The sequence below is a fragment of the Dermacentor albipictus genome, chromosome 2, assembly GCF_038994185.2.
Source record: "Dermacentor albipictus isolate Rhodes 1998 colony chromosome 2, USDA_Dalb.pri_finalv2, whole genome shotgun sequence".
NCBI classification, from domain to species: Eukaryota; Metazoa; Arthropoda; class Arachnida; order Ixodida; family Ixodidae; genus Dermacentor; species Dermacentor albipictus.
In genome coordinates this window covers 196,841,699-196,853,872 of record NC_091822.1, presented here as the reverse complement: position 1 = coordinate 196,853,872, position 12,174 = coordinate 196,841,699, and the positions used below count along the sequence as shown (strand labels likewise).

The 12,174-nt window shown below is 46.8% G+C and overlaps 1 protein-coding gene across 1 annotated transcript; it reads left to right on the top strand.

Moving 5' to 3' along the window:
• The first annotated feature begins 1,395 nt into the window (after positions 1-1,395).
• LOC135898451 (uncharacterized) lies at positions 1,396-11,376 on the top strand. The gene is made up of 2 exons (XM_065427375.2): positions 1,396-2,595; positions 11,308-11,376. The coding sequence occupies exons 1-2, from the start codon at positions 1,396-1,398 to the stop codon at positions 11,374-11,376; spliced, it is 1,269 nt and encodes a 422-aa protein (XP_065283447.2).
• The last annotated feature ends 798 nt before the right edge of the window (positions 11,377-12,174 follow it).

The window sequence follows — 12,174 nt, the reverse complement described above, 5'->3', positions numbered from 1 at the left end:
TCTACATGCTACGTACCCGTACTCTATGGGCATGTAGCAGAAGTTCAGTGCCTGTCTCTAGACGTGCTATCTGCGCACGAGACTCTTCGGATTCATCTCCGGCACGTCCTTCGTGCGACTTCGCGCATTTACAGCGAAGCTGTTGGTCGGGATGTTTCTGTGGGCTCGTGCCCACCCAAAAACAGCACCGCCACCTATAGCGGCCGCGGCCACTCGAACAGGCCTCAAACGGCAGCTTGAAAAGGGATTTCTCTTTGAGTTACCGCGTAACAGAATTTAGTTTTCTCGTATATTGGGATTGCATTCCGAAGCTACCATGTCTACAGCTTGTGTGCAAGTCGTAGTTTACGAATTTTCTGATGCTACTTACTTTGAAAAATTCAATTATTTCAATAAGGCACTCGCACTTGGTGGAGGGCCTGGAAGAATGGGGATGATTTTTCAAGTTTTTCAAGTTTCATGTTTATTCTCTTTTTCAGTTTCATATACAGCATCCAAACATACATCGCCACATCAGGAGGGAGGCTAAAGGCTGTGTATGCCCGACGAGACCTACCCTCCTGGTGGTGACAAACACGCAATTGAGACTACAAGCTTTCTTCTAAGGTAACATGAAAATCGCACAAAAAAGGAACATCCACAATTCTGTACAGTATATAAATGTTTCGACATAGCAATTTTTGAAATTAAAGCTGTGAAAAGAAACAAGAAAGAGAGCACACGAAAATCAATAAACAAGTAAACCGCCGTTATCTAGCGATATAAATAATCTGCCACGTTAAGACTACAGTAGGTAGAAGTTGTGTGCTATGACCTAAGTAATAGATCCATAACGCTTTTTTTTGTGAAGTATTTTACTTGGGAACTCGTGTATTAGCGTTTCTATATCTTTGTTGTCATTCAAGAAAGTTATAATATGGTATGTTCAAAAGTCTGAAGCCCATAGTTCTAACCTAAGGAGTTCTTCGAGAGACATATCGGAGTTCATAAACAGCATCAGGCCGTGCAACTGAATAAAAGCTAAGGTTAGGTTTGCTGTGGATCAAGCAATAAGCCTCTGTTGCCTGTCGAAGTGTTAGGTATGGGCTCCGTATATTTCAAACTCTTGTGGCCAAACAATCACCGCTGGACCCAAACTAACGTCGGAACCAGCTTCCGGAAGTGGTCCGCTACCGATCAAGACCAGTCCCGACGCCAGGGACCCAGGACAAGGGTTTCTACGACCACAAGATTGCTAACCCTAACAAGACCTTCAGCTGCTCCGTCTGGCCGAGAGACAGGTGCGCCGCAGCTACGAAGGTGCGCGGCGTCGCTGTCGCAGTCCCGGCTCCCGAGGACTTCGCCCAACGACTCGCACCCTCGTGATATCAAGTAAGTGCAGCCCCTCCCCTCGTCATGGAGGTAGTAGAGGTTGAAGGCACGAAAATAGCCCCCGAAGAAGTTTCCGTTGAAGCAGGGTGGCTTGTCAGCCACCGTAAGCAACGACAGACTACGCAGGCATCATCCCAACTCATACACGGATCCCTCCGTGCAACAGCAAGCGCACGCACCGAGAGTACCGAGCAGCCCGCACTACGCCGACGCGCACCACGGCAACCTCGACTTCCGAAGAATGATATCAAGATCGTCATACGCCCAAGAGACGGTTTCAACGTGTCCAAACTAGGAGACGCCCAGATACGCGACTCAATACTACAGATCACGGGCATTACAACCAAAGAAGCAGAGGACGACATTTACCGCTCATGCACGGATAATAATGTCATTGTAGTTAGCACGCCAATGATGTCTAACGCCGAAAAATACTGTCGCATCCGCAGTCTCCCCATCGGAGCAGTCCGCTACGCTGCCACAGCATACGTCACACCGCCGGAGGACACAGCCAAAGGAGTCATACATAACATCCCTTCATATGACACGGAAGAAGACATTACCAACAGTCTCATTTACAAGAAGAACCCTACGATTCTGCAGGCCCGACGCATGGGCAAGACTAATTCAGTGCTCATCGTATTCGACGGAAAGCAAGTACCGTACCATGTCTACTACCGCGGAGCAGAATACAAATGCTATCTACATAAGAAGCGCATCGAGGTCTGCGACATCTGCGGGACCGTCGGCCACAGGGCCGATGTATGCCCCACTCCAACCCAGAAGAAATGCAAGAGCTGTGACACAGTAAATCCACCGGATGATCACCCCTGTCACCCTTGCTGCGCGCTCTGCGGCAAAGACCACCCGACTGGTGATAAGTCCTGCCATCGCCGCTTCCAGACACCACACCTCCTACTCCAACGACGATGGGAACGCCTACGACTGGGACAACAAGGAGCTGACCAGGAGATGGGGCCATCGACTTCTGCAAATGGAGACTCAGCTCTGCCAACACCGAAGTCAACACTACAACCGCAGGCTCCCGAACGCAGCAATTCACGAGGACGCAGTCGGTCTCGTGGACGCAGCCGCTCCCGAGGTCGCAGTCAGTCACAAGGACGCAGTCACTCTTGGAGCGGACCGGATTCAACACCGCCGCAGCAGCAAGGAAACACAAGCCTTAAAACGACCACAGTCAAAGTGCAAGACGCACCCCCCAAGGTAAGCTGGGCCAGCATTGTCTCCCACACAGGTCACACCACACAACCTATAGCAACCCCAGTGAACACAGTTAGTGACGCTACAATGCACAGCTTCATGCAGGAACTCCGATCCTTACGTGCTGAGATACAAGAACTCAAGACAGAAAACGCTAATCTCAAATCCCAACTTGCAGACACACAACCCAAGCATTTACCATCAAATGCAGACATCCTTCCTGTCCCTGCAATAGATTGCCCGCAAACCACCCAACAACCAACCTCGCACAAACGCAAAGCTCTCGAACCAATCTCAAAAGTAGCAACACCAGCATACACTTCAGAAGGAAATGTCAACTGTGAGGCCCTCACCGAGCTGCAACAGCGGATAGAACGCAACCTCAACGAAGCATTAGATTGTAAGCTTGCCACATTGCTCGACGCCTCCATTGCAAAAGCTCTGGAACGCGCAATGGACAACCTCCTTACGGCGAAACTAGAAACGCTACTACTGCCCAGAATTGAGCAAGCCTTTGCGGCAAGAGAACAACAGCGACAGGAAAACATGGACGACACGCGCAAAGTGCTTCAAGACATGGTCGCAACTTTGGCTCAAAATCACAATACCCGTTTGACAGAATTGGAAAACACCCTACTCCGTCCCAGAGCAGGTCCCCTAAAGAAGCCGTACTCGCGTCCCGACAAAGATGGCTGCGAGTAATCCAGAACGTGTTACCTACTGCATTTGGCAGTGGAACTGCCGGGGCTTCCGGCGAAAGCGAGCACACTTAGAGCAATACATTACCTCTCTCGCACCACATACTTCCCCCGATGTTATCGCATTACAAGAGACCGGAGAAGCGGCTAAGCTGTCGGGATACGCGGCATACACCGCAGTTTGCAATGATAACCGCAGGCCCCAAGTAACCACACTAGTTAAGCGAAACATTCCGGTTATACAGCATCACACAGGCATTGATACAGCAGCCCACATTTTTCTGGAGATCATCCCGTCTGCAAGGCGCAAGCAACAGAGCCTCTTCATCCTCAATGTGTACAGCAGCCCCAGAGAACAACATAGGTTTCTACGACTTTTCACCAAAGCAGATCAAGTAGCTAGGGGAGCCCCCCTGCTCATCGTAGGGGACCTTAATGCCCCTGCGGTGGCATGGGGATACTCAATGGACCGCCGAAAGGGAAGACAACTATGGCTTGACGGACAGAATCTAGGTCTTACTCTTGTCACGGATCCAACTTCTCCCACTCGTATGGGAAACAGTGTTAGCAGAGATACTACTCCGGACTTGACATTCGCAAAACGAATTCCACAAGCAGACTGGATCAACACACAAGACAACTTGGGCAGCAACCACTATTTAATCCAAACAACAGTTCGAGTGGGCCCGCGAAAGCCTAAGGGTCGTCAACTCCACATAACGAACTGGGACGCTTTCCGGCAGGCCAGAGCCCTCACCTCTTTCTCGGGTACCCAACCCCCTTTCGAAGATTGGGTCGCATCCTTGCTGCAAGACGCGAGCAAAGCTACTAAATTGGTGCCTGAGGAAGCCAATCTGCAGGAGGCAGATAGCAAGTTACTGCATATGTGGGAAGCCCTCGCCAGTCTACAACGCAGATACAAACGCAACAAGCTCAACCGAACGCTCAGGAAGCGTATTAGTACTCTCACCCTTCAAATCGAAGACTACGCACAACAACTTACTCGTCAAAATTGGCACAGCACATGCGACAGCATGGAGCGGCAACCAAACCTGCCCAAAACTTGGAATATCCTCCGTTGCCTCCTCGATCCGGCTAACAGCAAGAACACACAACAGCACAACTTGCAAAAAATTATACACACCCATTCGGGCACGGACGCACAAGTTCTTCAAGAATTGATAGACCGATACATAGGACCTCAACCTACCACACCCGCTCCAGCATACACAGGCACCGATAACGACCACCTGGATGTGCCCATAGAAGCAGCAGAAGTACGTGAAGCCATCCTCACACTCCGCCCTAACTCAGCCCCAGGACCTGATGGCATTACTAATAAAATGCTTCGCAACCTAGATGAGGACTCTATACTAGCCCTCACAGCTTATTTTAACGCATACTGGGAAACTGGAAACCTCCCCTCACAATGGAAAGAAGCCAAAATTATTATGATTCCCAAACCCGGGAAACGCCTCCTACTCGAAAACCTCCGCCCTATCTCCCTGACTTCATGTGTCGGAAAAGTCCTCGAGCACGTCATCCTCACACGCTTACACAGACATATGAACGACAACGACCTCTTCCCCAATACCATGATTGGCTTCCGCCCGAAACTTTCTGCTCAAGATATCATGATTCAGCTCAAGCACCAAATTATCGATGGCGACAAAACCTCCAGGCTGGACACCAGAGCCATCTTGGGGCTAGACCTAACCAAGGCCTTCGATAACGTCATGCATGAGGCCATACTGAACCAACTGGCAAAACTCCAGGTTGGACATCGAACCTATAACTACGTAAAGAATTTTCTTACAGGTCGCACAGCCACCATTACCATCGGAGGGTTGCAGTCGCCAATTATTCACTTAGGCAGTAAAGGCACGCCGCAAGGATCGGTTCTATCCCCTTTTCTGTTTAACGTGGCCTTGCTCGGACTACCGCCTGCATTAGCTAGCATCCCCAACCTCAAGCATAGCCTATACGCAGACGATATCACCCTGTGGGTCACCGGGGGCAGCGACGGAGACATCCAAGACACGCTGCAGCAAGCTATCAACGAGGTCGTTGCATACGTAGAACCGCGCGGCCTGGCGTGTTCCCCACAGAAATCGGAGCTCCTTCTGTACAAGCCTAATTGGGGAGGTCGACGTCCAGACCCTCATCCACCCGAGATTGAACTCCGCGTGCACCAGCAACGCATACCTACAGTACCTAGCATTCGTATCCTTGGCTTACGCATCCAACAAAACGGCAGAAACACGGACATACTCAAGCAATTAGATAATCATGTACACCAAACCACTCGCCTCATTGCACGCATCGGAAATCGACATCACGGCATGAAGGAAAGCAACCTTATACGCCTGGTAACCGCCTACGCCTTGAGCAGGATCACCTATGTCGCCCCGTACCTTAGCCTCAATGCAACTGAGAAGTCCAAACTCAATACCATGATCAAGAGGGCCTATAAACAAGCCCTACATCTTCCCATCACCACCTCTAACGAGAAACTGGACGCCCTAGGCATTCATAACACCATAGACGAGCTTATTGAAGCGCAACGTATTAGCCAATACGAACGACTTGCCCATTCCACCACGGGCAGGCACATTCTAGGCACCCTAGGCATAACCTACACCACGCAATTCGGACCAAAAGTACCCATCCCTCCAAACATTCGTGATCAGCTAGTTATCCCGCCCATACCTCGCAATATGCACCCTGAACACAATCCGGAGCGACGTGCAGAAAGGGCTAAACAACTACAAAAGCGCTACGACCAAGCCGCTGACGTAACCTACGTAGACGCAGCAGACTACCCCAACCAAAACGCCATGGCGGTCGTCGCAGTCGCGGGTTCGCAGTACCACCTCTCCGCGGCCGCATCAATATTCGCCACGCAACCCGAAGTAGGAGAAGAAACGGCCATCGCTTTGGCCTACGCGGCTACCAATGCACACTGCATCATCAGCGACTCAAAAACGGCCATTCGTAACTACGCAAGAGGACTAATAGCACCCCAAGCGCAGAGGATTCTCTCTGGGACTCCTCCCTCAAGGCGACGCCGCGTGCAGATCATCTGGGCCCCTGGTCACTCGGGTCTGGCTGGAAACGAAGCCGCACACGATGCCGCCCGAGCTCTCGCACACCGGGCGCATCATCCTTCTCCTGCGTCTTCCGATCCCGACCAGCCCTCTGTTTTGCATCGCGGTCACGCGCGGGACCGAATGGTCACGTTCGGAGAAATTCTACTGCACTACCGCAGAGAGCGGTTACGTTACCCCCCAGCACACAAATCACTGACTAAGTCTCAATCCACCACTTGGCGACTCCTTCAAACACGAACTTTTCCAAACCCCGTGCTTTACAACCGCATGTACCTCGACGCATACTCACCACTCTGCAAAGCGTGCAAAGCCCGCGCCGACCTCAATCATATTATTTGGCAATGCCCCAAAGCCTCACCCACCAACACCTCACGCACTAACACACGCATCATTAGTACGGCCGAGCAGTGGGAGACATTGCTGCTCAGCTTAGACCCAGAGGAGCAGCTCTGGGCCGTCCGGATGGCCGAAGACGCCGCCAGAAAGCAAGAACTGGCCGCCGTCTGAGGAAGGGGGGGATTGGGGGTTAGTCTCCCGACCCCCGCCACCCCTTAACCCCATCAAGGACACAATAAAGTTTTATCTCTCTCTCGAAGTGTTATTAACTTATAGATGTTAAGAAAGGGCCCAGTGGTCGCCAGTATTCCCGTGTACTCGAAGTGCAGGGAACATTAATGATTGCTCTAATTGCTTTTTTGTAAGATAAATAAGAAGTTTAGGTTTGTCGATGTTGTTTTACCCCATACAAAAAAGCAGCAATGGAGAAGTTACTGGATAAGAGTAATATATAGTTATTTTTTTAGCCACGTTGGTAGGAGAAGCCTTAATTTATTGATTAGTCTGACTGAGCGTGATATTTTGGAACGCAAGCAATTAATATGCTCAGTCCAGGTTAACTGCTCACTGAATACCACACCAAGAAAACGGGTAGACCTCACACGTCCGATGTTTTCTCATCTGAAATTGAGGACAAGCTCGAAGGTCAGAATTTTATTTTTAGGTTTAAACGTTATACATTTTTTTTCACATTTAGCTTAAGCTCATTGGCATTTATACATAATGATAGTTCACACAAATATTTGTTTGCCATTGCCATAGTGTTAGTGTCATGTTAGTGTCATCTGCATACAGAACTATATCAGCTGAACTAGGTACATTTATATTATCATTAATATAAAGCAGGAAAAGTAAGGGCCCTGAAATGGAGCCCTGTGGGACACCTGTACATATTGTGCCAAAAGCAGATGGAACACCGTTTACAACTGTGCACTGTATTCTTGACGATAAATAACTATTATTAAGCTCCAGAGCAATACCTCTTATTCCGTAAAACGGTAATTTACGTAAGAATATTTCATGTTTAATAGAATCGAACGCTTTTCTGAAGTCTAGGAATAGCCCAAGTGCAGTAAATTTATTTTCAATATTACTAATAATTTTGTCTTTTATTTTTATGAGTACCATTTCAGTGCATTTTCCTTTCTGGAAACCATACTGATCAATTATTATTGCTGATGTTTTAGTGCGGTAAGATGTTAATCGATTCTTGATAACATTTTCTGCAATGTTGAAAAAAAAACACCAGATAGAACCGAGATTGGGTGGTAATTATTAAGATCATCATGACTCCCGCCTTTGTGAATGACACACACCCTTGCCGTTTTTAACTGCTGCGGAAATATCCCTTTTTTCTAACATTAGGTTACATATGTGCACCAGGACGGGTGCAACTACATTAGTTATAGTTTTCACTGCTTCCGCTTTAATATCGTCAGTTCCAGTAGAAGAATTGTTCTTTAGTTGTGACACGTACTTCTGTATCTCATTAGGCGTCGTCGGCTCGAGATAGAGTGAATTTACCGAACAATTAAGCAGTAGGGAGTAGGGTCTGGACCGGTAGAGGTGAGATTGATATTAGTATTTACAGTTTGAAAGCAATCATTCAATTTATTTGACAAAGAAGCACCGCTACAAACCGTTCCGTCGATCTTGATCTTGTTTGGTATCGATGGATTGGCTTTCGAACGCAATTTATTGAAAACTTTCCATATTTGTTCCGGGGTATGTCTCTCAAAAAACATCTTGGTATATAATTCTTGCTTAGCTTTCTTCAAGTCAGAACTTAGTTTATTTCTCGTTATATTGAAAGTATGAAGTAGGTTTAAATCTCTACTTTGTAAAAACTTGGCAAAAAGCTTGTTTTTGTGAACAATTCCTTTGTATAGTTCCAGATTTATCGAGGGCTTTCTCGAGCTTTTGTGATTCGTACGACGAGTCAGTGGGAAAGCAATTTCATATATCGCTAAATTTTCTTTAGTGAATATATCGTAACAAAGGCTGGGGTTTGTTTCCTTATATACTTCAGATCAGTCCAACTGAAGGGCTAATTCGTGAAAATGGCTCAATGTTCTCTCATTATATTTTGTGTAACAAGAATGCTGTGTTGAGTTACTTAATGCATGTTTATGAATAGGTAGGATAACAAAAAACGGAAGATGGTCACTGAGATCAGAGGCTAGTACCCCAGAAATACCATCAGAGCATAGAAAATCCGTGAAACACAAACCAATACTAGTTTCACTATTTTCATTTATTCTTGTCGGTGCCGTAATTACATTCTCACAATTATAACTTGACAAAATATCAGATAAGTTTCTAGACGCCACACTACCTGATTTCATGTGAATGTTAAAATCACCGAGTACAACAAGCGAGTTGTTAGTGTTAACAATGCACTGGAGTGTATCCCCTATATACGATAAGACGTTGCTGATCTTTCCGGAGGGAGGCCTGTAAGTTAAAACTACAATTATAATATTTGATTTAATAACCAAAACTTCATAGTCAACGTGTACTGTAGAGAACTCTTCAAGATAAGTATATCCTATACCATTACGAAAGTAAAGTTATACCTCCTCCTTTACGATTTTTTCTGCAAAGTGATACGTTGGAATAGCCATCTACTGATACAGCGTCGTGACAATCCGTGAACTACGTCTCTGTAAACTACAGAACATCAAATTTGTAGTCTAAGTTGCTGAGATAAACACTAATATCATCAGCTTTGTTAATTAAACTTCTTATATTCAGACAGAATATCGAGAATTTCTTGATCTGTTCACGAAAAGCATACGCTAGAGTTTTTCTAAATTTTTCAACACTGTGGTATACATAGGTATGCGGGTTACGTTCTTTGTCCATATTTATTTGCATTAGAAACATAAGGACGATTCTCGTGCATTGCTAGAAAACCTAGTTTCGGCCTGTGTTTTCATTTGTTGCAGGGAAAAAGCTATCCGATGAGGGTGCTCTGCGCTTAATTTTTGCAAGGTCAGGTTCATTTCTTATATGCACTGCTGCTTTCCCGCTTACTCTAACGAACCATAATATTTCCGTCTCTCTGCCACCTGAATTCGTGGCCCCTCTCCTTAGCGGTGGTACGTGCCAGCCAGAGCAAATGCTTAATGCGAGGTTTCGAGTTATCATAGAAACGCACATCTGATTTAGTGTCTCTTAATTGCTTATCCCTGTCTTGCCACTTTGCCCTTGTTTTACGCGAGAGAAATCGCACCATGATCGGTGGCGTTCGATCACCTTTGATGGACAAGCGGTCAATAGCTTCCACATCATCAGTCAGCGGGACCAAACCAAGGTGCCCAGCGATATTGTTTACCTTAGACTGAATATCCTCTTTCGCTTCATAGGCGACTCCATGGATTTCTAGATTAAGCCTTCTTCTATATTGTTCTAAATCATTTATTTGATATTTTAATTCTGCAACTTCGCGTCGTGCCGCTGAATTCTCTACATGCTCTATGCCATTTTTAATTCCTGTGATTTCACTATCGTGAGCTGACAGCTTTTTCAGAACTTCGTCATATTTATCTGACATATGTTGCACTGACTTTTGTACACCTATGACTGCGTTTTTCAGTTCCAGAAAAGACTCGAATTTTTCTGTCAGAGGCAGCAATCCATTCAGTTTTTTGTTAATGACTGACATCTCTCTTGCTATATCCTGCTCATTGGGGGCTGGATTATGGACAGAAGTGACGCCAAGGCGCAGAGTAGCTTGCGAGCATGTTTTGCATTCCCATTGAGGCAGAGTGCCATCCGCTTTCTTCCTTTTATAAGTTCTCGCTGCCATGCCGGAACACCTGCCGAAATGATAGCTTAATTCGCACCGTTTACAAGTGACAAACTGTCCCGTTTCCGGAAGCAGTTCAGAACATTCAGGGCATTCATCACTATCATTAGCCATGTCTAGCTAAGAAACAAAAGAAAAGGACAACGAAAAAACACTTTTGCAATTTGGCAGCAGCAGCAGTACTTAAGCAAATTAGAGCAGCGAAATAAAGCACCAACCTGCAAAACAGGAGAGACTTGTCGAGCGCTGTCCATCCAAGGGGCGTCGCACTGCTGCCGCTACCGAATGCAACTGTGTAGCCCAAGCTGCACACGTGTGCTGAACTTCCGCACACGCGCGCAGGCGCGTGGCGTACGTCGCTTGTAGTGGTGGTATATACTTGTCTAACGTCAGTTGTGTGTGTCTCACATCGGCAACAGCGTGTCTGTACATCAACTTTCACTGGATGGAATGGAGGCGGATTATTTTTAAGTCATGTTCAATGCATATTGAGAGAAATCGTACATTGTCTGGCTTTGGACAGGCCGCCGCTGGAAGACATTTACAGCAAAGCTGTATGTGGCTAGGGTTGCGTCCATTTTTGTTCTCCGTGAACAAAAACTATCACGATCAATGGCTCATACCCCCTTAAGCATTCCTACTGCCATAAGCAAGCAAAAAATGCAATGGCTCGTAGCCCCGTACGGCAGACGCTACACGCACTGAGCAAAGTGAAGCTTACAGTACTTCAATTCTTTGTAATCACGCATACAACACGCAGAACAGCATGTCGAAAATTGTCATCATCAATGGCTCATACCCCCGTGAGAAATGGCTCACACCCCCATAAACAAGCAAAAAACTGCAGTTACTCGTAGTCCTGTAAGGTTCATGGCTACTCACTTTGCGTGAACTATCTGCGATGACTCTACCCCTGTTATCGTTGTCGGTGATTTCAATGTGGACGTGTCGGTACCTAAAAGGGAGCGGTTTGCGCGCTCCGTGTTGCCGACATATCTCTTGCGATGCCACACCGATCCAGCCCAACCGACCACCCACTAGTCCCGAAAAGTCCATGGCTACTCACTTTGCGTTAATTAGCTGTGATGACACTACCCTTGCTGTCGTTGTAGATGATTTCAATGTGGACGTGTCGGTACCTAAAAGGGAGCGGTTTACGCGCTCCGTGTTGCAGACATATCTCTTGCGATGCCACACCGATACGGCCCAACCGACCACTCAGCGGCGTACGGGCATCAATTTGACATTATTGAAGAATGTGATTGCAGTTACGAGTGAAATAATGACCACCGATCGAGAGAATAAATGAGTATGCGTACCTTTCGTAACGATGACCACCCATCAAGAAAATAAATGAGTTTGTACCATCGTTCAGAATTACGTGACAGCTCCTTGTCGTGTGCTTCGCTGGCCAACCACCTTCACAAAGTGAAATAGCTCATGATTTTTTAACTCGATTGCTACTCCGGTGTCGCAGAATGTGGCACGAAATATTTCTCCCCGGACACTGCCGCACCTACAAATGTTTACCACACTTCTCTGGAATCAGAAAAAAAAGAAGAAAAAAAAAACCCGCAGTTAGTGACTCACTAACCTGCTGTGGAATATAATCACAAAATGTACTGAG

What these genes read in the sequence shown, in the direction of transcription:
- LOC135898451 (XM_065427375.2), top strand. Translation starts at nt 1,396, where the DNA reads ATGGAGGTAGTAGAGGTTGAAGGCACGAAAATAGCCCCCGAAGAAGTT. An exon ending in TGCAAGACGCACCCCCCAAG is followed by an intron (nt 2,596 to 11,307) that starts GTAAGCTGGGCC and finishes TACAACACGCAG; the next exon opens with AACAGCATGTCGAAAATTGT.